Source organism: Pelophylax lessonae, assembly GCF_965119305.1.
Source record: "Pelophylax lessonae genome assembly, chromosome: 4".
Classification (NCBI taxonomy): Eukaryota; Metazoa; Chordata; class Amphibia; order Anura; family Ranidae; genus Pelophylax; species Pelophylax lessonae.
In genome coordinates, this window is record NC_138771.1 from 530,287,610 (window position 1) to 530,310,737 (window position 23,128).

General features: G+C 44.9%; 1 protein-coding gene across 2 annotated transcripts in view; it reads left to right on the forward strand.

Moving 5' to 3' along the window:
• Positions 1–18,774: 18,774 nt before the first annotated feature.
• PACSIN2 (protein kinase C and casein kinase substrate in neurons 2) overlaps positions 18,775–23,128 on the forward strand; it is a 114,386-nt gene continuing 110,032 nt past the window's right edge. For both annotated transcript variants that reach the window (XM_082254271.1, XM_082254272.1), the window contains exon 1: positions 18,775–18,900. In XM_082254271.1, coding sequence (XP_082110397.1) covers positions 18,841–18,900 — 60 coding nt within the window. In that variant the 5' untranslated portion in view covers positions 18,775–18,840. The remainder of the gene's footprint in view (positions 18,901–23,128) is intronic.

A 23,128-nucleotide genomic window follows, 5' to 3' on the forward strand; every position in this document is an offset into this window, starting at 1 on the left:
ATATAAGGAAAGTGGTGATAAATAATACCTCCTCCTTCCTTGAGTAATTTGTTGCACGTTTGAGACAATTCTGCGCCAAAGGTTCTTCTGCAACTGATATTTGATACTTTTTTTTTTTTTTTTTTTTATTCCTATCCCAACTTCTCCAAATAGCTGTAAAGCTGTCCTTAGAACCTTGGCCATTTCAGCAAGGACTGGCATTGATCGACTTGGGTGAAACCAGGGTGCTGGATTTGCACATGCAATATTTACCAGATAGCCGCTAGCAATAATCTGTGTTCTCCCGCCAAGGACAGCTTTTGGAGAATAAGGATATCTTTTAGTGTCACATTAATTGTAGTATTCCTCTAATTGTGTGTGTGTGTGTGTGGGGGGGGGGGGGGGGGGTTTAAATGTCTTTTTCCACAAATATCATTTAGGTGTTTGATCTATGCTGGTTCTGGCATCTCAGAATTTGTGACATGTTAAGACCTTGACTGTGTGCTCTGAGCATCTGCACTGCTGAAAGGCTTAAAGTGGTTAAATCCCAGATCAGGTGACTTAAGCCCTCTCAACGGTTGATCTGGAGTCAATAGGATTTAATTAGAGGGGAAACTGTCTGAATCAAGAGGGGAGCTATGTGTTCCTGCAGGCTGTGGGCAGATGTGTTAAGCCTCGCACTCGCCATTATCAGGGCTCTATAGAAATTCACACTCCTCTGATGGAAGGCTTCCTTATGTTACCAATTTAGATAACTCTGCTCTGATTTAAGAAGCAGGGTATTGTTTCAAAATTGCGGCATTAAAATCATCCTCTTCAGATAATGCTTATCTCCTTCTCTTCTTTTCCTCATCTTTATTATTGTAGGCAATGAGTGCCTATTAGGCAGCACTGAAAAGCAAGCACCATCATAATATATAATCGTGGAATACTGCTGAGTTGAAATGACCAATTCTGTCAAATCCCCAGCAATCAGATGTTTAGTCTGGGCAACCTGTGCACTCAGTGAAACGACAAATAGATTTGGATGATCCACTACTAGTTCACTGTCATGATTGCAAATTGCAAGGTGGATCCCAACCCAAGCTCCAGTGGAATGTGGGCTTCCCAGCACTGCCCTTGGTCATCAGTGTGAGCAGGATTCAGTGGAGACCTTTCTTTTAGGATTGTGATTCCCTGCAAGGATAGGGAAACTCGCCTCAGAATCCTGAAAACTCCCCCACAGGATTCCGCTTACACTGCTACTTGGAACTCAGAGGGCAGGAGCTCATGTCTTATTGGAGTTTGGGCTTTCTGCAAAGGAGGAACTCCTGTGCAGAAAAATCTAATCTTGGACCTAAGTAACCCTTTAACAGTTCTTATATGTTAGGTCCTTCAACTGGTCATGCCAAGTTTCCCAAAGCCTAGTTTTCCTTTCTTTTTCTCCCTTAGCTTTTGCCAGCAAGGTCATGCACAGGCACTAAATCTGTCAGGGTGTTAGGGGTTGTAGACCTGTAGTTGTATAATATCTGCTTTTTTCCTAAGCCGTTAAATGTAAAAAAAAAAAATATGAAACTTGTAAACCTGAAATAAATTTTGCTTCTATTTTTATCTTCCCTGGTGCCTGCTATCCTCTATCGTCAACATAATGACATTTTTAAAGCGTAAGTTTGTTATAAAAAGCAAAAAATTGTATCACACGGGACATTGCTTATCAGTGTGATATGCCCCTTGTGCTGCTGAATCATGGTTAAATTTAACTAAATTTAGATTAAAAATAAGCACAAGGTACATTTTTCTAACCATTGATATGATATATCGCCTGGCACTATTGTCCCCTAGTTTAGAAGAAATCCCCCCCGCAATGTTCCATGTGGCATTGGTACTCCTCAAGAAAGCCTGACTTTGCCTGTCCGTTTTGCCCAGCTCCTCCATTTATAGAAGGCATACTACAGCTTTTATGAATAAACCAGATCTATAAATGGAAGGACTTAGAAGAGGGGACAGCAGCATTCGACATGGTAACTATAGGTCCTTGTGCTTCTTATTCATTTTTTTTTTTTTTTATAAACTAAGCTTGGACTTTAAATCGTTGTTTTCATTGCATACATTATTATTTTAGACCCTGTGATGTCTGTGTATTTCTCTATGCAATGAAGGCCACCATAGCTGGTGGGAGGGGCTGGCATGGTAGGGTGCTGTACACGATTTCCTGAAAACCGGAAGCAGTGGTAATGCCGTATGATACTGAGCCTCCATGTTTAAAAGAACCAATATCTAATGAATGGAAGGAGTGAGCCTAGGACAGTCAGGTGAGGGAGGAAAGATGGATGATGCTGAACATCTTCAAGCCATGAAATGAGGTGAGCGCATTCGTGTTTGCCACGGCTTCTAATGAGCACTGTTGGAAGCAATTTTAGTACAGAATAGGAGTCTTGTCTATGAAGGGAGAGGCATCCATCAAAATTTTCCATGTAGCATGTCAGATCTCGCTATTTTAGAAGTGTGTATTGTGTAAGAAACCATTTTGTGAGGCCGACCGTTGATGACGAGTTTTTGTTGCTTCAAACCTGTGACATAACAGTAAAGAGTATCCATCATTGCTGTGTTGGTCATACTTGATGATATTTGGTGTGGCAAAGAATCGACTGTGCACTTGGTACCCCTCCTATGAGTAATTGTAGGTTTTGTAACTAATTGCAGTTTATCTGATGTGTTATTGTATCATAGCTATACAAAGTAAATTATTGGAGGGCTGTTGCACCCAAAACTGATATTTCTGTTTAGTAAAGTTGTGGGTGTTTAGTCACTGCTTTTTTTTATTTATTTATTTATTTTTTTTAGTCATTGGCCCCAAAAGGCCCTTAAGTGCCGGTTCAAACTAGTACGACTTGTCAGGCGACTTGGTCAGCCTGGCAAGTCGTGCACCGTCGCGGTCCATTGTGTAGTACAGGACCGGTTCTAATGGGATCCACACAAGTCGCTCCGACTTGGAAAAAGGGTCCTGTACTACTTCGGGGCGACCTGGAGCGACTTGCATAGACATTCATTTTATGAAGTCCGTGCAAGTCGTGCCAAAGTCGCGCTGCAGGCAACTTCACAGGTTGCCCCGAAGTCGGATCCGACATAGTGTGAACGGGGTCTTACTGTTCTGATATGCAACGCAAGTTTTGCATGTTCATTGAAGTTAATAGCAATATCTGCTCTTATAGTAATTTTTGCGCGCACTCTCTCTTATGCACTCGCTCATTTTCTGGCATTCCCCCTACCCCCCCCCCCTTAACTAGTGGGTTTGAAGAAGAGTTTTTGGTTTGGATGGTTTGCTCTTTTGACAGTGCATATGCGCAGGATCCTTTGGCTTAAAAGCTGGTATGCAGAATTACCGTGTGAAAATTTGCTGGCTGGCTTTCCCTTTCATGGAGAATTCCTATTTGGTAGCATCCCTGCAGGGAGGGGAATTTCTAGCATCCATAGACATCAAGGATGCATACCTTCACGTGCCTATTTTTTAGGCCCATCAAAGGTCTTTACGCTTTGCAACAGAAAACCGTCATTTTCAGTTTGTGGCCCTGCCTATCGGGTTGGCTATGGCTCCAGGAGTGTTCACAAAGCTACTAGCTCCAGTATTGGCCGCTCTAAGGTCTCAAGGGATATCAATAATAGGATATCTAGACACTATCTACTGCTAATAGATCAATCTGATTCGAAGTGTTTTCCAGACAGTACAGTTCTTGGGACATCTGGGTCGGATTCTGAACTTGGCAAAATCAGCATTACAGCCAGTCCAGTGTATGGAATATCTGGGTTTCCTTGGGGACACAATACAGGCAAAGGTATTCTTGCCATCAATAAAGGTCACAGACCTGAAGGATCTGGTTCAATCCGTAAGAAGGCAAAAGTATCCTTCTGTACGTCTTTGCATGAGGTTATTAGGGAAGATGGTGTCCTCATTTGGAGCAATTCCCTATGCTCTAGGGCTGCCACGACGCGTCGGCGTAGTCGACTACAAAAAATCGTCGACGTGCGTGAAAAGCGTTGACGCGTCAACGCGTGACGTCACACGCCCCCTGGCAGGCCGCCGCGCCGCTTGAAACATTGCCGGCCGGGCGAAATTCCCCAGCCGGGCTCCGTCCACACCGATGTCGGAGACAAGAGGTGAGCGCTGACCGTCTCCAGCACCCCTGTACTGCCACAGCTTCTGCCGTAACACATTCGCCATCCTCCCCGATCACCCAGCTATTTAGAGATGTCACATTTGCGGCGCTACACCGGCTTGTAATGGCCTGTACTAGGTGGGAGGGCTTACTGGAGGGTCTGTACTGGGAGGGGGGGCTTACTAAGTGTTCTGTACGGTACAGACCACTTAGTAAGCCCCTTTCCCAGTACAGACCCCCCAGTAAGCCTTCCCACCTAGTACAGACCCCTTAGTAAGCCCCCCCTCCCAGTACAGACCCCCCAGTAAGCCCTCCCACCTAGTACAGTCTGTACTAGGTGGGAGGGCTTACTGAGGGGTCTGCACTGGGAGAGGGGGCTTACTAAGGGGTCTGTACTAGGTTGGAGGGCTTACTGAGGGGTCTGTACTTGTGTACTGGGAGGGGGGCTTACTAAGTGGTCTGTACAGTACAGACCACTTAGTAAGCCCCCCTTCCAGTACAGACCCCTCAGTAAGCCCTCCCACCTAGTACAGACCACTTAGTAAGCCCCCCTCCCAGTGCAGACCCCTCAGTAAGCCCACTAAGTGGTCTGTACTAGGTGGGAGGGCTTACTGAGGGGGTCTGTACTAGGTGGAAGGGCTTACTGAGGGGGTCTGTACTAGGTGGAAGGGCTTACTGAGGGGTCTGCACTGGGAGGGGGGCTTACTAAATGGTCTGTACTAGGTAAGAGGGCTTACTGTGGGGTCTGTACTGGGAGGGGGCTTACTGAGGGGTCTGTATTAATTACAGGATTAATTAGCTAATCAAAAAAACACTAAATTAAGCAAATAAAATAAAAATAATCGTTAGATTTGTCGACTAATCGTAAAAATAATCGATAGATTAGTCGACAGACAAATTAATCGTTAGTTGCAGCCCTACTATGCTCAATTCCATGCTAGACTCTTGCAGAACAACATTCTGTCAGCATGGTCCAGTTCCTAGACTGGTGCATGCCTCTGGTACTAAGTGTACGTCAGAGTTGGTGTTTGTTAATTAGAGATTTGGAAAATGGAAAATCCTTCCTTCCAGTAGTCTGGAAAGTAGGGACTACAGATGCCAGTCTCTCTGGTTGGGGAGCAGTTCTGGAGGAGACCACAGTCCAAGGAAAGTGGTCTTGGGTAGAGAAAAGTATCCCCATCAATATCTTGGAAATCCAAGCAGGTTGTCAGGCTTTAAAATTCTGGACGCCCAGAATTCGGGGTTACCCTGTCAGGGTACAATCCGACAATGCCCCAGCTGTGGCTTATATTATCCATCAAGGAGACACCAAAAGTCGGTCAACCCAGAAAGAGGTAGACACTATCCTATCCTGGGCAGAAAAATTTGTTCCATGCCTATCGGTGGTTTTTATTCCACAAATTGAAAACTGGCAGGCAGACTTTGAGTCGACAGATGTTTCCGGGGGAATGGTCCTTATTTCCCGAGATCTTTAAATTAGTCTGCAAATGCTGGGGGGTCCCAGATGTGGATCTGTTGGCATCCAGGTTCAACAACAAGTTGAAGAGATTTTGTCCAGGACCACGGATCCACTCGCAGTCGGGGTGGATGCTTTGGTGACTCCTTGGGAGGAGTTTTCTCTGATATATGCCTTTCCTCCGGTTCAGCTGCTGCCGCGTCTGTTATGCAGAATCCAGCTAGAGGGGAAACCAGTAATCCTGGTAGCTCCAGCATGGCCAAAGAGGTGTTGGTATGCACAAATTCAAAACTAGCAGTGGCAAGGCCTTGGGTTCTTCCACTGCGTCCGGACCTGCTCTCTCAAGGTCCGATATATCACCCTGCTTTAGTCTTTAAATTTGGCTTGACTAGATAACCAGTCTCTAGAGGCATTTATTACAGAGTCTGGAAATCTTACATTGCCTGGTGTGAGGCCTGGAAATGTCACCCCCCCCCCCCCCCCCCCCGCAAGTATATCATCTGGAGATTTATAGCTATCTTGCGAGTAGGGGTAGATATGAAATTAGCCTTAAGCACTATAAAGGGTCCGATTTCAGCCTTGTCGGTCAAACCTTCGTTCAACATATGCTTCCAACAGTGAAGCCACCATTGTATCCTTGGGAACCTAAATTTGGTGCTGGCAGTTTTACAAAAACAGCCTTTTGAGCCCATTGGGCATATCCCCCTGGTTCTTTTCACCAGAAAATTTGTCTTTTTGGTTGCGATAACTTCAGCAAGAAGAGTAGCAGAACTAGCAGCTCTTTCTTGTAAAGAGCCATTCTTGATTTTACATCAAGATAGGGTGACTCTACGTCCACACCCAGGTTTTTTGCCCAAGGTGGTGTCCGTTTTTCATTTGAATCAGGAAGTTGTACTCCCTTTTTTCCAGATGCTCAAACAGAGGAGGATAGGTTACAACATTCTCTTGATGTAGTATGTGCTCTTAAGGCTTACTTGAAAATGTCGGCTCGGATTCGAAAAAGACCTATCTTCTTGTTTGTGCTGCCAGAAAGGCCCAGGAAAGGGCAGACCGCATCTTAGTCTACGATTTCTCGTTGGATTCTCCAGGTTATTATCCAGGCGCATGGTTTGAAAGGGAAGGTTCCACCTTATCCGATAAAGGCACATTCTACCAGAAGAGTAGGTGCCTCTTGGGCAGTTCACCGTCAAGCTTCTTTGGCTCAAATTTGCAAAGCCGTGACTTGGTCGTCGTGGATGTTGGGACCCAGGAGGAGTCTGCATTTGGCCACAGTGTTCTGCAGGCTGCTATGTAGACCTTTTGTGGTCTCATGGCAGTATTGATGGTTTCCCCCCTCCCCTCAGGTGCATTGCTATAGGACATTCGATACGTACTGAATATGGCTCTCTGTCCTGTGATGTACGATAAAGAAATATGGATTTTTTTTTCTACAGCTTACCTGTAAAATCCATTTCTTGGAGTACATCACGGGATACAGAATATCCCTCTCCTCTTGTATGGGGTATTTATTGCTTGCTACAACACTGAAGTAATTCCTGCATAGGAGGGGTTATATAGGGGGACTTCCTGTCTGATTGGTTCCTGAAGGTGGCCTATAACCCATACATAATGAAAAAGGCTCTGTGTCCTTTGATGTACTCCATGAAAGGATTTTACAGTTAAGCTGTAGAAAAAAATCCATATTTTTGAACAGAGTTTTTGAGTGAGTCTGTACCAAGTTTGTCCTCATCATAGGCTAAGGTCACCTTTAAGGGGGGGGGGGGGGGAAATACACATATTTTTGCAGGTACAAAATTAGCAGATTGCAGGTGCAGTGTTGGGCTCCTGTAAACCTCAGTAAACCTGTCTGCTCATACCTCCTGTATGGGCAGACAGTTACTAGGAGAGCAGGAAGATCAATGAACTATGGAATCGCTCACCAGTTTCTTTGCTGCTCATTGAGAACTACAAGCCATCTTCCGCAGTGGCAAACGAAACGTGTCGTTTATGCATTCACAGAACTCTGTAAATAAACATCGCAGCTGTGTGGGCAGACCCCTGTTAGATTCTGCTCTTTTTAAATTGTGATAGTAGATGTGGAGAGAAGATCATTCACCCGCTGTGACAGCGGGGGATTGGAAGGGCACAGGCAAGGGTTTGCTGTATTTGTTTTTTTGAAAATGTATTTATTGGAAAATTGAAATGTATAGGTACAAAACATAGCCTTTGGGCATTCCCCGGCTAATACAAAATACATAGAGCTATTATCGAACCTCCGGCCCCCCCCCCCACCTCAAAAAAAAAAAGGGGGAAAGAAACAACATACTTTACATACACCTCGCTCTGTCATTCTCTTATAAAATCACTTCAAGGGTTGATGAATTATAAGGAGATTCCTGTTCCCTCTCAACCATACGGGTAATGTATCAGAAGAATATTAACTTGGGTTTAGAATCCTACCTGAACAAATGTATTGCGAGTCCCTGCAGTGGAATACATTTGTTAATATCCTAAACTAAACCTTATGAGGGGGAAATGAATTCAGTCTGTGGACTCCTGATCATCTGTTGTACACTCTGAATCTGTCCACAAGTGCCAGATCCTCTCCAATTTCCTAGGGCAACCCTGGGACAAATGAGAAGCTTTGTGTAGGGGTACAACCTTATTGATTAAACCAGGGTTCGACAAACCCCGGTCGCCAGGTCGCCATGGCGACCAGAAACCGCGTCCTGGCTCCTGATTTGCGGCCAGCCCACTCTCTGCAACTCCTGACTGACTGCCCGGACACGCAGCTCAGAGTGTCAGGCAGCCGATGCTTCGCTCTCCCCCCTCCCTGGTCTCCGTGTTTTCCCTGGAGCCGTGCAGTAATATGAAGTCCGGCTGTGTGTAACATGAGAGGGGAGGGGGCGGGCCTCTTCTCCTCTGCCAGAGCACGGTCCGGAATGGCTGCTCTCTGAGCTCTCTTCTGCTGCCCGTAGCGTCCTTATCAGGCTGGTCTTCCTCCCCCCAGGGACCACAGTGGGAGTTCAGACCTTGGAGAAGAGTGAGGAGGAGGAGGGGGACCCGGCAGCCTGTGTGCCCTTTACCTGACCTAGCAGGCAGACTGTCACAGTAACTACTATGAGGGAGGGGGGGAGAGTTCTGGTGGAGGATAGAGCACGGGGGCTGCCTGTGTGTGTGTTCATGTTTCCATGCTGTGACACACTGAGCCGCTGTTCTAATAGTGCAAAGTTGTTTAAGGTGTGCTGTGAGGTGGAGGAGGGGAGATGAGGCTGGCATGCTTTAAAATGATCTTTTTATGTCCTCTGATAAAGCCCTGTGTATTATCAACAATCACCACAGGCAGGAAGTAGCTGCAAAGAGGCAACAGAAGATCAGCAGCGCTGGAATACTTCTTTCATCCTTTTCTGTGTTTGTTTTATTTAAAATGTCACAAAGGCTTTATTTAGATGTGCAGTTGGGTGCTGTAAAGACATGTTTTTGCCACCCACCAACAGCCACCCTTAAAGCGGAGTTCCACCCTGGATTTTTTTTTTTTTTTTTTTTTTTTTTTTTTTTTTTTTTTTAATACCCCCGGGACAGTCAGGGCTAGTGCATTCCACAATGGCTAGCCTCTGATCTGTCCCGGGTTGCACTTACCTGTTAGGACAAATACTTACCTTGCAAACGTCTTGTCCAGCGCTGCCATCTCAGATGTGGGCAGCTTGAAGCCAGCGAGATCCTCTTCTGCGTCCTCTTCCGCCTTCTTTGGTCCCACGATGCTCTGCGCCGGCCCCGACGTCACTTCCGGGTCGCGCGCGTCATCCCTCTACAGCTTCTGGGCATGCCCAGAAGCTGTTTAGAAGGGGATGACGCGCGCGACCCGGAACTGACGTCGGGGCCGGTGCAGGCGCAATGATTCCTGGGAGCTATGACGTCCAGCTCCCAGGAATCATTGCAGAGCCAGGAAGTGACGACGGGCCGCGGCCGAGGAAGTAAGGTAAGTATTTTTTCTTCGCTACGAGGTAAGTAAAAAAAAAAAAAAAATATGCGATTATCCATTTCTTTTTCAGGTGACCCGGAGCGAGAAGATGGAGGTAAGTATAAAAATAGGGTGGAACTCCACTTTAAGCTACAATAGGCAGCAGATGAGGGTATTTTACATGCCGCAGTCATGATGCATTAGCATAAAAAGGAGTTTCCCCTATAACAGGTTTTTAATGTCATTCTTTCTGGCCAGCCCATAACCTTGACGTAATGCGTTACATTGGAGTTATTGACTGACCACTCTGCTGTAAGTGAGTTAGGGGGCGCAAATTACTTGCCCTGACAACCCACGCTACCAAAAAAAAAACTGGCTCCTAACTTTTTTAGCTGGCTCCTAGATTCATAGCAAATTTGTCGAGCCCTGGATTAAACGCTTCCAGAAGGGCAGGTTAGGGGCTCTGTCTGATTTCCACTTGAGCACTATCGCCTTCCTGGCAAAAAAATGAGACCCAAGAGAGTACGCATTACCCTACGAACGGCCAGAAAGTCACTTCCCGCCAGTAGCTACTAATCTGAGGGCACTCCCAAAAGAGATGGGCAAATCCAGCAGGGCTACTAGAGCATCTCCAACAGCAAGAAGAGGAATTACGGTATATACGTTGTAGTCGACGTGGTGTAAAGTAAATTCTGTGCTCTTTTTTAAATTGTACCAGCGAGTCTTTGGTCGATATTAGTGCTTGAAATGGGCTGTCCCAGAGATCTTCCCAGTCTTCATTGTCCAAGTTCTGCTCCTCTAAACGCCACGCAGTTAGTAGGGCATCTAATCCCACATGAACGGAGGGAAGTAGTGACTTGTAGATAACAAAGTGTCTTTTTTTTTTTTTTTTTTTTTTTTTAAGCGTGTCATCCCAGAGGAGATCCTCCAAAAGGTCCTGCACCAATCTAAACAAAGAGGGCCCAAATTGTGATGCATAGACTTATCGGAGTTGCAGGAATCGGAAGAAGAACGCATTAGGCAGTGTAAATTTATCTTTGAACCTATCAAACATAAATAGTGCACGCCCATCACAAATATCTGGAAGTTATCTGATTGCTTTAGCAGCCCAAAGACCGGGGTCTGATTAGGAATGAAATTCTGGTAGAATGGGATTGAACCAAAGCAGAGTTGATGGGGACCTTTTTACCCCTTGCTATATCGGCTACGATTTTTAAATATTGCTTTGTAAAATTTAGCTGAAAAGTGGAAATACACTTTAAGTTCATCCTCTGTTGTTTCATCATTGTCTTGGTTTCAGTTGCCCCGTTTGGTGATGGGTGTATGTTCATCAACCAGTCTTCCGCTGCTTTTTGGAATCGAATGGCATTGATAAGTGTGCCTTTTGGAATGTGTGTTGGAGATATCCTGGGGACACAGTTGTTCTGCAGAGTCACAGTGTTCTCTCTTGTCACTTTTCATTGTGTGCGCTGATTATATAGGTGAGCAGGGTGACCTGAATTCTTTCTCTACAGCACCATTTGTTCTCCCAAATATTTTTCTCCTTTTTCCTCTTTAGTTTTCTTAAGCTCAGACCTGATTTTTTTTCCCTTCTATTTTGGCACATTTAAAACCGTGCCATAACTTGCTGCATGCAGCACTTTGACACTCATTATGCAGCTCCTGCAGAAAGTAGTCTTATTTGACTCAAACCAGTGGAGGAAAAATATTCTGTAGACTGCTTTGCACAGTTACATAGGTTGCAAAAAGATACAAATCCACCCAGTTCAACCAATAAAAAAAAAAAAAAAAAAAAAAAAAAATAGAAAAACTTCATATACAGAACCCTATATCCACAGTTGATTGATGTGAAAAGGGGGCTAGAATAGAATAGCTCTAGCAGTCTCATGTAATGTGTCTGCAATTCAATGACTATCATCTGAAGCATTTCTCACACTCCTATAGCAGTCTGCAGTCTCTGACCTTCTATAGCACGTCTGCTGTCTATATCCATCTCTTACAGCAGTTTCCAACCATTTCTTGTAATGATTCTGCAGTCTCTGACCATAGTCTGTAGCATGCCCATAATCTCTGACCATCTCTTATAGTATGTCTGCAATTTGGCCTTGTCTTGTAGCATGCGTATATTCTCTTACCATCTTCTATATTATTTTGCAGTCTATGGCCATCTCTTGAAGCATTTACATAAATTCTGACCACCTTCTGCGTTTCTTCAGCCTTTATGTGCTGCCCCCTTAGTGATGTCAGGGGCTGCCCTTGAGATCCCCTATATCAAGTCAGTTGACCAATTCTAATCTAAACCTTCGCTAGAGGACATAATGGTTTGTGCTGGTGGGCTTTTTGTTTTGAGTCGGAACCGCGTCTGCAAACAGGTCAGTGAGAATGTAAATGCAGCTTCTAAGTGCCGCTGATCTCTTCCAGCCTCCTTCAGTCACTTTTCTGTTTACAGGCATTTCCTCCAGCTTTGACTCCACATCATTCTTCTTTGAACTAGCTATCTCCTAGTTACCACAATGGGCCATCTTTGCACAATGCATGTCAGCACAGTCTCTTGTAGTTTCCATCAGGTGTTTGTGACAAGGTGACAACCCAGATGCACAATTAGGAGACCGTTATCACCCAATAATTTTAAGTGACTGAATGAAAAAGGACCTTAATGCCAAGGCAGGTGGCTTCCGTCCTTGGTAAGAACGATCAGTCCAGACTTGGGTGTATTTGGTCTGGCGTTCTTAATTTTAAAAGTGGGTAAAAATCATCATTGCACTGTGGTTTAACACATTTTTTTGCATGCATGTTGCATCAAGGAAGCTTGTTCACTTGAGTAGACTGATCAACACACCAGAAAAGGTGCAAGTAGCATTTCTGGAAGTTTAGCACATGTCATGGAAGTGTGTGCACATGTTTAGCAAGTTGCATTAGAGTGCCATTTTAGAATGGCACAATTGCAGGTAATGTTTGTTAAGGCAATGCAATGATTTCAGTGGGCCCAAAACTTTTAAGAACACTCCACATATTTCTCTAAAGCATCATTTTTAGCAGCCTCCCATTGACACCGTAGGAATCAAGTTTTGGGACTCTGAGACTCCACAATATATCGTCATTGTGGAGGATCTTCCTGTCTACAAACCAATTGATGTGCTCTGTCAGAGATTTTATGACTGTTCACAAAATGGCCATTGACATGTAAATGTACATTCAGTGCCCGATCATAGTTATATTCTGTGTATCAAATGTGGGAACAACAAAATTTATAATGAAGGTATACTGGATGGCCACTGAAATATCTAGTGGATATTTAAAATGAACAGACACACCCAAGAGCAGTTTTGATAAAAAGCATAAAACAAAACTTTACTGGATATCAAAATACATAAAGCTTAAAAGTTACCATAAATATTAACAAGACCCAAACATAAACTCCTAGTCCCAATATTCTAAAAAAATGTCAAATAATACTTAACTCTGGCAACAGCCTGCACTCGATATCTGGAACAGGATGGTGAGGAGTTTTTTGTTGCATGCTTTATTTCCACAGCTCCAAAAACAATCCTTTCTCCCCCATCCTAGTGACTCTATTTATAGTCCTGTATACCAGAGACCACACACAGGATGTGGTCATTCCTTTTGACCTCTCACAGGTCATTTTGTGAGTGATGTTAGCAAGACATGGTTGCACTTCCCCCAAAACCACATGGTTTGATATGCGCCAACCATCTTTACACACGATGTCAAAGCTCACTAAACCACCTGTGGGTGAGCGATATTCTTTCACATGTATGGGAATATTTGTCATAAATCACTTTAAAAAAAAAAATCCACAACTGATGCACCATGTCATAGGAAAAAAAAAAGTTGTAGGTCTTTTTTTTTATTCAATGTGTTAAAGTTGGTTAAACACTGGAGTTTGTAGCAATCTTTACTAGACCCAGCGCTGGCTTTCAGTGGGTGTATATTTGATGGTATGGATTGCTAGTGTAAGCTTTGAAGCAATACATCAGAAAGTTTGAGCTAGTAATACCACTGTGTGATGGTCTAAATTTGTGCATGTTTAAAGGAGTTGTAAAGGCAGAAGGTTTTTTATCCTAATGCATTCTATGCAAAAGCCTTCTGCGTGCAGCAGCCCCCCTAATACTTATCTGAGGTCCCTCTCTGTCCACGAGTGTCTCAGCCGTCCTAGATTCTACCTCCTGATTGGCTGAGACACAGTAGAGGCGCCATTGGCTACCGCTGCTGTCAATCAAGGTCAGCTAGCCAATCAGGTGAGAGAGGGGGCGTGGTCAGGGCTCTGTGTCTGAATGGACACAGGGAGTTGTGATTCGTGGGGGGGGGGGGTGCGGGGAATTTAACAGGAAGGAGGTGCCAAGAGCACAGAAGAGGGACCCGAGAAGAGGATTTTGGCTGCTCTGTGCAAAACCAGGATGGGATTGTTTTGTCTGATCTGATGTCTAAAGCCTTAGTGTGTGCATGCGTTCAGCGCTGATCACTTGCATATGATTGCAGCATGAGCGATTTACATGCGAGTGGGTGCAATTAGATGTGAGAGCCAGCAGCCTCCCATTTTTTTCAGTGGGTCTGCCTCTCGCAACCAATCGCGATAACTCCTACTTAGAATCACAGGCAGGGTGCATTTGCAAGTGTGGAAGTCCAAATCAATGTAAACTCTTCAATCTCATCTCATATAACCACAAGCTATATTTAGCACGGTGTTTATGTAACCATTACTTTTACAAGGTGGTATATGGGTTTGCTGAGGCATTTGGTGCACACAGAGTGGATTTATATTCTCTGTGGCAAGGCTGGATTTAAGGAAAATGCTGGGCACAGTTTTATAACTCAGGATCTTGCATCTTTCTGTCAACAAGACCCTGAGTATCAACATCTACAAATTAGGACATCCATGTTCAAGAGGCCTAATGGACATTTGTACTGAAAAGAGATGGAGGTTGCCATTGTCTACCAATCAAAGTTCTAGAAGTTATTATTATTTTTATTTTTTTTTCAAATAGTGAAAATTGTTCATAATTGTACAAGACAGAGGCTCCTTTTAAATCTTGATCATGGATTATATGGTAAAACCTTCTGGTGGGAACAATGGTGAATTAAGCTGTTGGGACAGTCCATATAACCCCTCCTGCACCCATCATATCTCAGTTATCTTTTAGGTGATGGACTTGCCTCTCTCTGCTGAGAGCAGGTTTCTGGCTTATGATTCCAATTATATTGGAAGACTGAAGATTTTGTTTGGAGTGAGAGGGGCTATATGGGCTGGCCCAACAAGTTTTCTTTTTCATTCATGGATGGACACAGCTTTCCATAAATCATAACTTCTGGGTTATATTGCCTCCTCCAGGAGCAGGACTAGGCAGAACAAAAATCACCTGGCTATGCCCATGGGCCATGCTCAGCTTGGTATTTAACCCCCCCCCCTCCTCTCTGCTGCTCTAGGTGTTTTTAGTTTTAATCTGTCTAGTCAGGAGTAAGGACCTAGGCTCCTCGCTGGGATCTCTGGTCTTAGCTATTTTTTTTTCTCCTCTCTTACATCTTTTGTTTTTTCTCTTTGGAGATCTTCAATCAACTGCCGGGCTGGGTTATGGGCTGGATAATCTAGATCCAGTGGTCCCCCCCCCCCCCCCCCCCAGACCAGCTAGTGAGCGCGTTCAGACTGCAGCTACGCGCTAGGTTGGCTGCGACATAGCCTCACGGACAGAGGCTGGCTCGCGTGTTAAACCTCTTGCAGGGTCGCATACGACTGGGCTTGGTCCCTTGGCCGATATCTCCCCTACTTCGGGGGTGAGGACTCTGTCTGGAGCATCACCCACACCATGAACCGGTAAGTACAGTCCCCCCTCTTCTTCCCTTTTGGCGATTTTTTTTTTTTTTTTTTTTTTTTTTTTTTTTTTTTATATATAGGGTAGACGTGGGTAACCTCCCAGGGACGGTCAGGTCAGGCCTGCAGGTTCCCCCTCTCCCATACATCTCTGGCTTCCCCCCCTGGTCTGGACCTGGAGTCTGGTGGGGGTCCCAGGGCAGAGGATGCAGCAGAGACCCCCGGGGTCCCCCCTGCTATCCCCACACTGAAAGGGTCCTGGGATAGTGTGCATCCTAGCCTGGTAGTCGTGAGGGGTCCCAGTGTAAGGGACCCCTAGGTGCATGTCCTACTGTTTGCACTGGGACTCCCCTGCACTATACCCACACTGCACAGTGCGCAGCGGAGTCTGCCCTAAACGTGTGTCCTTCCTTGGGGGGTCACCTTAAAGAGGATGCAGCGTTGCAGAGGGCCCAGGGACGATCCTGACAGCATGCTGTAACTGATGGTGTGATGTCACGGGTCCCTTTTCCCTTAGTCAGGGAGACGATGGAAGCCTCATGGTGATGCTGAAGTTCCTCCTCTTTCTCCTCAGTTTCCTCTTCCTATGCCTGGGAAATATGAACAAGGATGGTGTCAATGATGATGCTGGGTTTGAAGTCTCAGCGCTCCTCCGGTCGGTAGGGTAGGGTCCTTGAGGGCCCCTGTTAGCTTTCTCTCTGCTGATGGGTACCCTGAGCCTTAAGGGGATCCTTTAGTGGTGCCAAAAGTTTTTGTACTGCAAGGTCTTCCTTTTCTTTTGGAGCCTCAGGGTCACATCTCCCTCACTGACCCCCACCTTCCCATGCTCAGTCTGTCTCATCTGATAGAGTACCTTCCTGCCACAGTCAAGGAAAGGGAAGAAGCCTCGTCGCAGACGGTGGCCTTCCTTCTCAGCCCATAGAAAATTATTTGGTGCTTCTAGGACGGAAAATAAGGGAAATAGATCTTTTAAATCTTCCCCGGGAGGTTCCCAGCAACCTTGGCCTGGTAAGCCAAGAGTTTGCTTATCCGAACCAGCAGATAAGACCCCTTCAGCATAAAGGTCTGCCCTCCCCCATTATTTGGGTGTGGGGGGGGGCACATCTTCGCTGGTTTCCGGCCCGTGGATGACTTTTGTGAGCGTCAACGAGATCCGCAAAATGTTTCTTTTAGGGGTACCCAGAAGGGGGGGGGGGGCAAATTCCCACCTATCCCTGTCCAGGGAATTGATTTTTCCTAGGTTTGATTTTTATTCTGACCAGGGTGGTCCTTCCTCTGGACAAATTTCAGGAGCCACAGGCTGTGATTCACCGGCTGCTGTCACACAGATAGTTCTATCTCCCGATTTGCATACAGTTTGAGTCTGGTGGTATCCAGCTTCAAGACAGTTCTGTTTGCACTGTCTTTAATGCAGCTCTTTTAGCAGTTTCGGCTCCACAGGAGGATTTTGAAGTTTGTGACGGGGTCCTCTGACAGACGCCGCAGGCTTCCAAGAGCCACAGTAAGGCAAGTATCATCCTCGGCTCAGGCTTCTTCCGCAGTTCCTGCAAGGAATCCAGAGCGAGGATCTTCCAATCATCCTGGTGACCATAAACGTCCCTTTGGGGCTTCCTCTCAGAGAAAACCAATTGTCCCAAGGGCTAATCTACCATCCTGCTTCAGTCACTGGTTTTAATGGCTTAGCTATTGAAAGCCAGGTACTGAGGGGGATAGAGGCTTGTCAGGATCAGTCATCTTCCAGCAAGATATACCATCTTACGTGGAAAGCGTACATTTCTTGGTGTGAGTCGATTGGAGCTTTTCCTCGATCCTTTTCTGTGGCTCAGATCTTAACCTTTCTTCAACGGGGCGTTGATCAGAATTTGGCCTTGAGTACTATCAAGGGCCAGGTATCTGCCTTAGCAATCTTCTTTCAGCGACTCCTAGCTACACACTTTTTAGTTTGTACCTTCATTCAGGGGGCTCATCATGTGGCTCCACCTGTACGGTCTCTTTTTTTACATCACGTAATTTAAATTTAGGGCTTTCGGTTCTCCAGAAACCTCCATTTGAGAATATTCAGGAGATTCCCTTGTCCAAGTTATCCCAGAAGGTGGCTTTCTTGGTGGCTATTAGCTTGGCCTGCATTGTATCCAAATTGACAGCATTATCCTGTCACAGTCCTTATTTGGTGGTCCATAGGGATAAAGTGGTTCTTTGTCCCTGTCCATCATTCCTGCCCAAAGTTGTCTCTGACTTCCATTTAAATGGGGACATTGTGTTGGCCTCCTTGTGTCCCAACCCTGCTCATCCAAAGGATTTTGCTGTGCATACCTTGGTTCGTGCGATTCAGGTGTATCTGGCAGCTACTGAGTCCTTTCGGAGGTCAGACTCGCTTTTTGTGGTTACGGATGGACCAAGAAAAGGGCTGGCCGCTTCTTCGGCTACCGTCTCCAGATGGATCAGACAGACGGCGACTCAGGCCTATTCCATTAAAGGTCAGGTTCCACCTTTTCCCTATCACGGCGCATTCTGCTCTGGCACTGAGTGTTTCTTGGGCCTTCCCTCATCAGGCATCAATATTGCAAGTTTGCAAGGCAGCCACTTGGTCTTCGGTGCATACCTTCACAAAATTTTATAAGGTAGATACTTTGACATCTGCAGATGGCCACAAAGTTTTGCAGGCTGCGGTTAAGGAGGGGCTGTTCCCTCTTGAGGGGTGCTTTTCAGACGGGGCTCCTGTGACCCGGTTAAGACTCCTGTGTCCTGGTTAAGGGCACTTATGTTTTGCCTTGGGTTATTTTCCCCACCCCTCATTTTTCTTTTTTGGTGCTGCCTTTGGTCGTCCAAGTAGTTATGATTTATGGAGTGCTCTGTCTGATCAACGAAAGAGAAAATGGGATTTTTGTACTTACCGTAAAATCCACTTGTCTGAGTTCGTTGATGGACAAAGAACCCACCCCTCTATGGAGTTCTGTTACTTCTAATACTTGTTGCTACTAAACTGATTACCTAGAGCAGAAAGGGTGGTTATGCACCAAGCTGAGGATGGCCCATCAGGTGTTTTTTGTTCTGCCTAGTCCTACTGGTGGAGGGAATCCTATTTTTTTGCCTGTGGCCTCATCTGTAGGTGGCAGCATAGAACCCATGGTCAAGATTTAAAGGAGTCTGGGTTTTGTACTGTACACCAAGAAAAGGATTTTACAGGTAAATAAAAACTCCTTATTTTGGATATAGCATAGTTATTTCCATTGGCAACTGTAATTACATATTTTTTTGTGGCAGATTCTTCTGACAGTCATTTTAGGAAAGTCTTAAAACAATCATTTTATGCAGCGTAAGCTTTCGATGTTTTGAAGTACATTGAAATAACCTTGTCTGTGTATTTTTATGGGTTTGTACTTAAAACCTACTGTGCTTTTTTTTTTTTTTTTTTTTTTTTTTTTTTTTAGGCATTGACTGTCTAGTAGACAAGACGTAGGACGATTTTGATCCCGCTCACCTCTGCATTCCCTCTTCGGACATCATGTCTGGAAACTATGATGATTCAGTAGGAGTAGAAGTGTCAAGCGACAGCTTCTGGGAGGTAATACTGACATTTGTTATAATTTTTATAGGTTTACGTATCATGAAAGAAATAAAGTGTGTCCCCCAGAAAAATTTTTCCCATATGTGTTTAAAAATTGAATTGGTGGCTGAGTACATTTTTGTCCACATGAACATTGTGATTACACTTCCTTTTCTGTTTTAAAGCTGCACTCCAGGAAGATATAAAGGATACAGGTTAATGTAACTTTTTAATTAATGCATAATTAAATGTATGTTTTAAATGCAAGCGTAAGTACTTGAGTGTGACCTGGTTTCACCCTCTAGCATTTACCTATACTGCAGGACTCGGAGTGGTGGTGGAAGGAGAGCAGCACATAGAGCCAATTTGTTGTGCAAGCAGCATGCTGATGGGAGGAGAGAAAAATATAAATTACCTAATCTGTTTGCGGCTTCAACTTTAATTTTCCAATCACAGGCTGGGGTATGGGCAAGGTATGAAAGTGTTTATGAATTGCAACAGGGAAAAGTCTGATCGCCTTCCCTTCCAGACAGGGCTGTATAAACCTTGGGACTGGATTATTATTATTATACATATTTTATATAGCGCCAATCGCCAACAGTTTGTGCAGTGGTTTACAACATGAGGGCAGACAGTACAGTTGCAATACAATTTAATACAGGAGGATTCAGAGGGCCTGCTTGTTAGAGCTTACGGTCATGATTCGACCACGCCCACGGCGACTAGCTAACCGAGACGCAGTGAATCGTGACTGGGGAGTATAAGGGGATAACGGAAATAAAGAAAATTCCTACTAAGTAATTAGATTGGCTGCAATACTTTCACAGCCTGCACTGCCTTCGGTCACCACTAGAGGGAGACTCCACTCCAATCCAGCTGGCTGACCACACACAGGCAGATACAAATCTTACATACAATCTGGTGCACTCTAATAGTGGGGGAGCAGTCTAGCAATTACCACACACTACTAGGATTCCTCCAGCTATCCTACAAGCCAGAACCCCTGTGCTAATCACTCTTCCCACTGTCCCCAAACCCACACACCACAAACGATAGCCTGCCACCACCCAACAGCTTGTCCGCAGACTGGTCTACTGGGACACCACACACACACAGATCTCCGTCTGGTGTACAATCTGCATGCAATCTGCCAACACACAGTGCAATTGCATACAGATTGTCATGTAGCGTATATCAAGCGATTTAGGCACTAATATGCAAACAATCTCTTTAGAGGTATGAGTCCTAGCTTAGTACACAGAAGTCACTTATTATTTTATAATTTAATATTCCGAAAGTGGGCAGTGCATAAAAAAATATATACAAAACAAAAGCAGTTACAAAAAATACACAAAAGATAAAAAGACACACAATTGGCAATTTGCTATGAAAATAAAAGGGAATAAGACAGAAATAAACTCTACCTAAGCTTATCTCTTTGGCAGAAGCATACCGGAAATCGTGCAGGAACTCCTCAGTTCAGAACTGGCTTCAAGGGAGAACCCCGTGCAAATTTCAACTTTCCCAATTTATTGGAATATTGATGTGGGCTGGACTTTAGCCCTTACCCAATCAACCCCCAGTGGGTTGTGCCCTGCTCAGCCCACCCGATGTTCTGAACTGACCAGAGTGAAATTGGCCCAGAATGGCGCTGACCGCTGGGTCAGGGATAGGAGTTCACACACCAGCGCGTTGGTCTGATCACGACAGTACCAAACACTGCTTGCCTGCCGCAATCAGGCGCCATACAATGGTTTTGTGCAATTTTCCCGGACCCCACACATGCCACAGACACAGATTTACATGTACGTGTCGCCCCACATGTGAGCCACAAGAAGGAATTATTTTCATCTCTTTACCACTAATATTTTAACTTTTATGAGAGACAAAATACATTCCTTTGATCAGCTCACAGACGGTTGGGAACCTATTGTCGCCCTCCTGCGGATTTCTGCAGCCAAAATGACTAGCAGTCTCCTTTTTGAAGCTACCCGGAAGGTGACCATTTTTTTTTCAATTGCATGGGGGACCTTAATTGGCAACCAGGTGTCAACCCTATCCCAGAGAGACCAGCTGTGTCTTTTCAAATGCTACTAACAGGACATGTGTGTGATAATACATTAATTAACCCAAAATTACATTACATCTACAATTCACTACATATTTCTACAGATCACTTCATATTTCATATTTCGCTAACTCAAAGCTATTCCATATCTGATATTTATGTTACACTTACAATCTAGTATATGCCCAGAAATCTAAATAATTTGGCAGGCATAAAACGATTTATGTGTAGTTCAGCTTTAGGGATGTTTGATCCTGCCAGCCTATAATTTGTTCTCTCCTCCTTGCCTTGAAGGATACAACCTGGCAAGGAATCTTGACATTAGGGTATTAGGGTTATGGTACCTATTTGCTATTTGTACTTTAAGCATACTGTGCTTTTGGTGTGCTTTTTTTTTTTTTTTGTAATAGTTTCCTAGAATAGGACATTAGGCACAGGAAACAAAGAGCCACCTAGGGGTGGCCAAACCCCCCTATCTGCTATAGGCAGCTCAGGTTTTTTCTAATGTCTAGGGGTAAGGACCGAACTTCCTGTTTAGACTGTTCGTTCCTTTTCCTTCTTAAGGTTTTCTTTCAGATTTTCAATCAACAGCCCATCTGGCCGACAGGCTGGATAATCTAGATCATAGAAGTCACCCCAACTTGGTCATCAAGCTCATGCAGACCGCTAGATACATGTGGGGCAACTGCCCATCTGGGTGTGGGGTGGCCTGTGAGATATCTCATGAGGAACACATATGGCCGAATGAGCCTTTGTGCCAGTGTTCCCCCTGGATGACAGCCGCCTCTACTTCATTGGGACGTTGACTTTACTGGGAAAGCTACAGCTCTATGTCTGCTGGATGTGTAGGTATTTCTTCTCTATTCTCCTTTTGTGTTGGCGTTTGAGGGTCTGGTTAGTTCTCCTCCTTCAGGGCACCTTCTTTCCTTGGGAGTCCTATCATGTTCTTGTCCTGGGTGTGTAAGGAACATGTACCCATTTCCTGTACTGGGATGGCTGCTTGTCTGCTGGCAGCTCTCCTTGAAGCTTTGGCTGCCTTCTTTTTTTGGGGACTGATTATCGCCTCATTCATAGGTCACGGTGTGTAGGTAGTGATGCTGTTTATTGTACGTGTGCATGTCTTCTCATGGTGGCCTTCCTGTGCTACCGGGGGCTGGAGCTACTGCAGGAATCTAAGACTGGGCTCCATTTCAGTTCCCTCCTGGCAACACCTCATGGCCTGGCTTTGGCCAAGATGTACCATTCCCCCCCACCACCCCTATTGTGTTTTTTGGTCTTCTTAGCACTCTATGGTCACTATATATTGTATAAGTCGCGCTAAATTGAAAAATAAACAAATGAATGTCCAACTGTTTAAAGTCCCAAATATCATAAAGTGACTAGTGATGTATGAAATCTTGTGCTGCTTCCAAAAGATCCCGTAGGAATTGTGCTTACCAGAACGGCAATTTTAAATTGCAGAATTCATGTGATGAGATGAGTTCACGTGCCCAGGTGATCCAATGGAATTCTAGCGCAAGGAACTCCCAATATTGTGGTCGTGTATCATGTGAAGGAAAAATAATAATCCATAGCGTGATACCGTACAAAATTGTCAATATTATAACTGTGTAGGACTACAAATACTGTGAATCCTTCACCAATTGTGCAGCCGCTTACCAAAATGACTAGTAAAAAGGCATGTAATCAAATCAGAAGAAAAAAGGACCGCCACCAAACGTAGAGCCTCTTACCAGATAGATCTGTATAGGTGTATTCTATCCAAGTATAGAAAAGGTGAACCACCACCAGACATAAGGCCTCTTACCAGATGGAAATGAAAAGCCAGCAGAACGTTGAATCCACATGCACCAATATCAGCAAGCCACCCAAGAGCGTATAAAGCCTCTTACCAGACCATAAGAAAAATGCTCGATAACACTTGGTATATTTTCCCAATGGAGAGGTAACCTCAGGGTCCCAATGACAATCCGGGCAAATCACTGATAAGTACCACGATGTACCGCTTAATGTGCCTAGGTGGCCTCTCAGACCCCCTATGCCACAAGCTGAGCCACTGTGTTTCTCAGGGTTGCAACGCCAGACCAGCCGATAAAGGAAAGAGAAGGCACCAATAGTGTAAAAACTTCCAACAGATTTATTCACATAAGGTAGTGTACTTACAAACAAAGAAGAAAA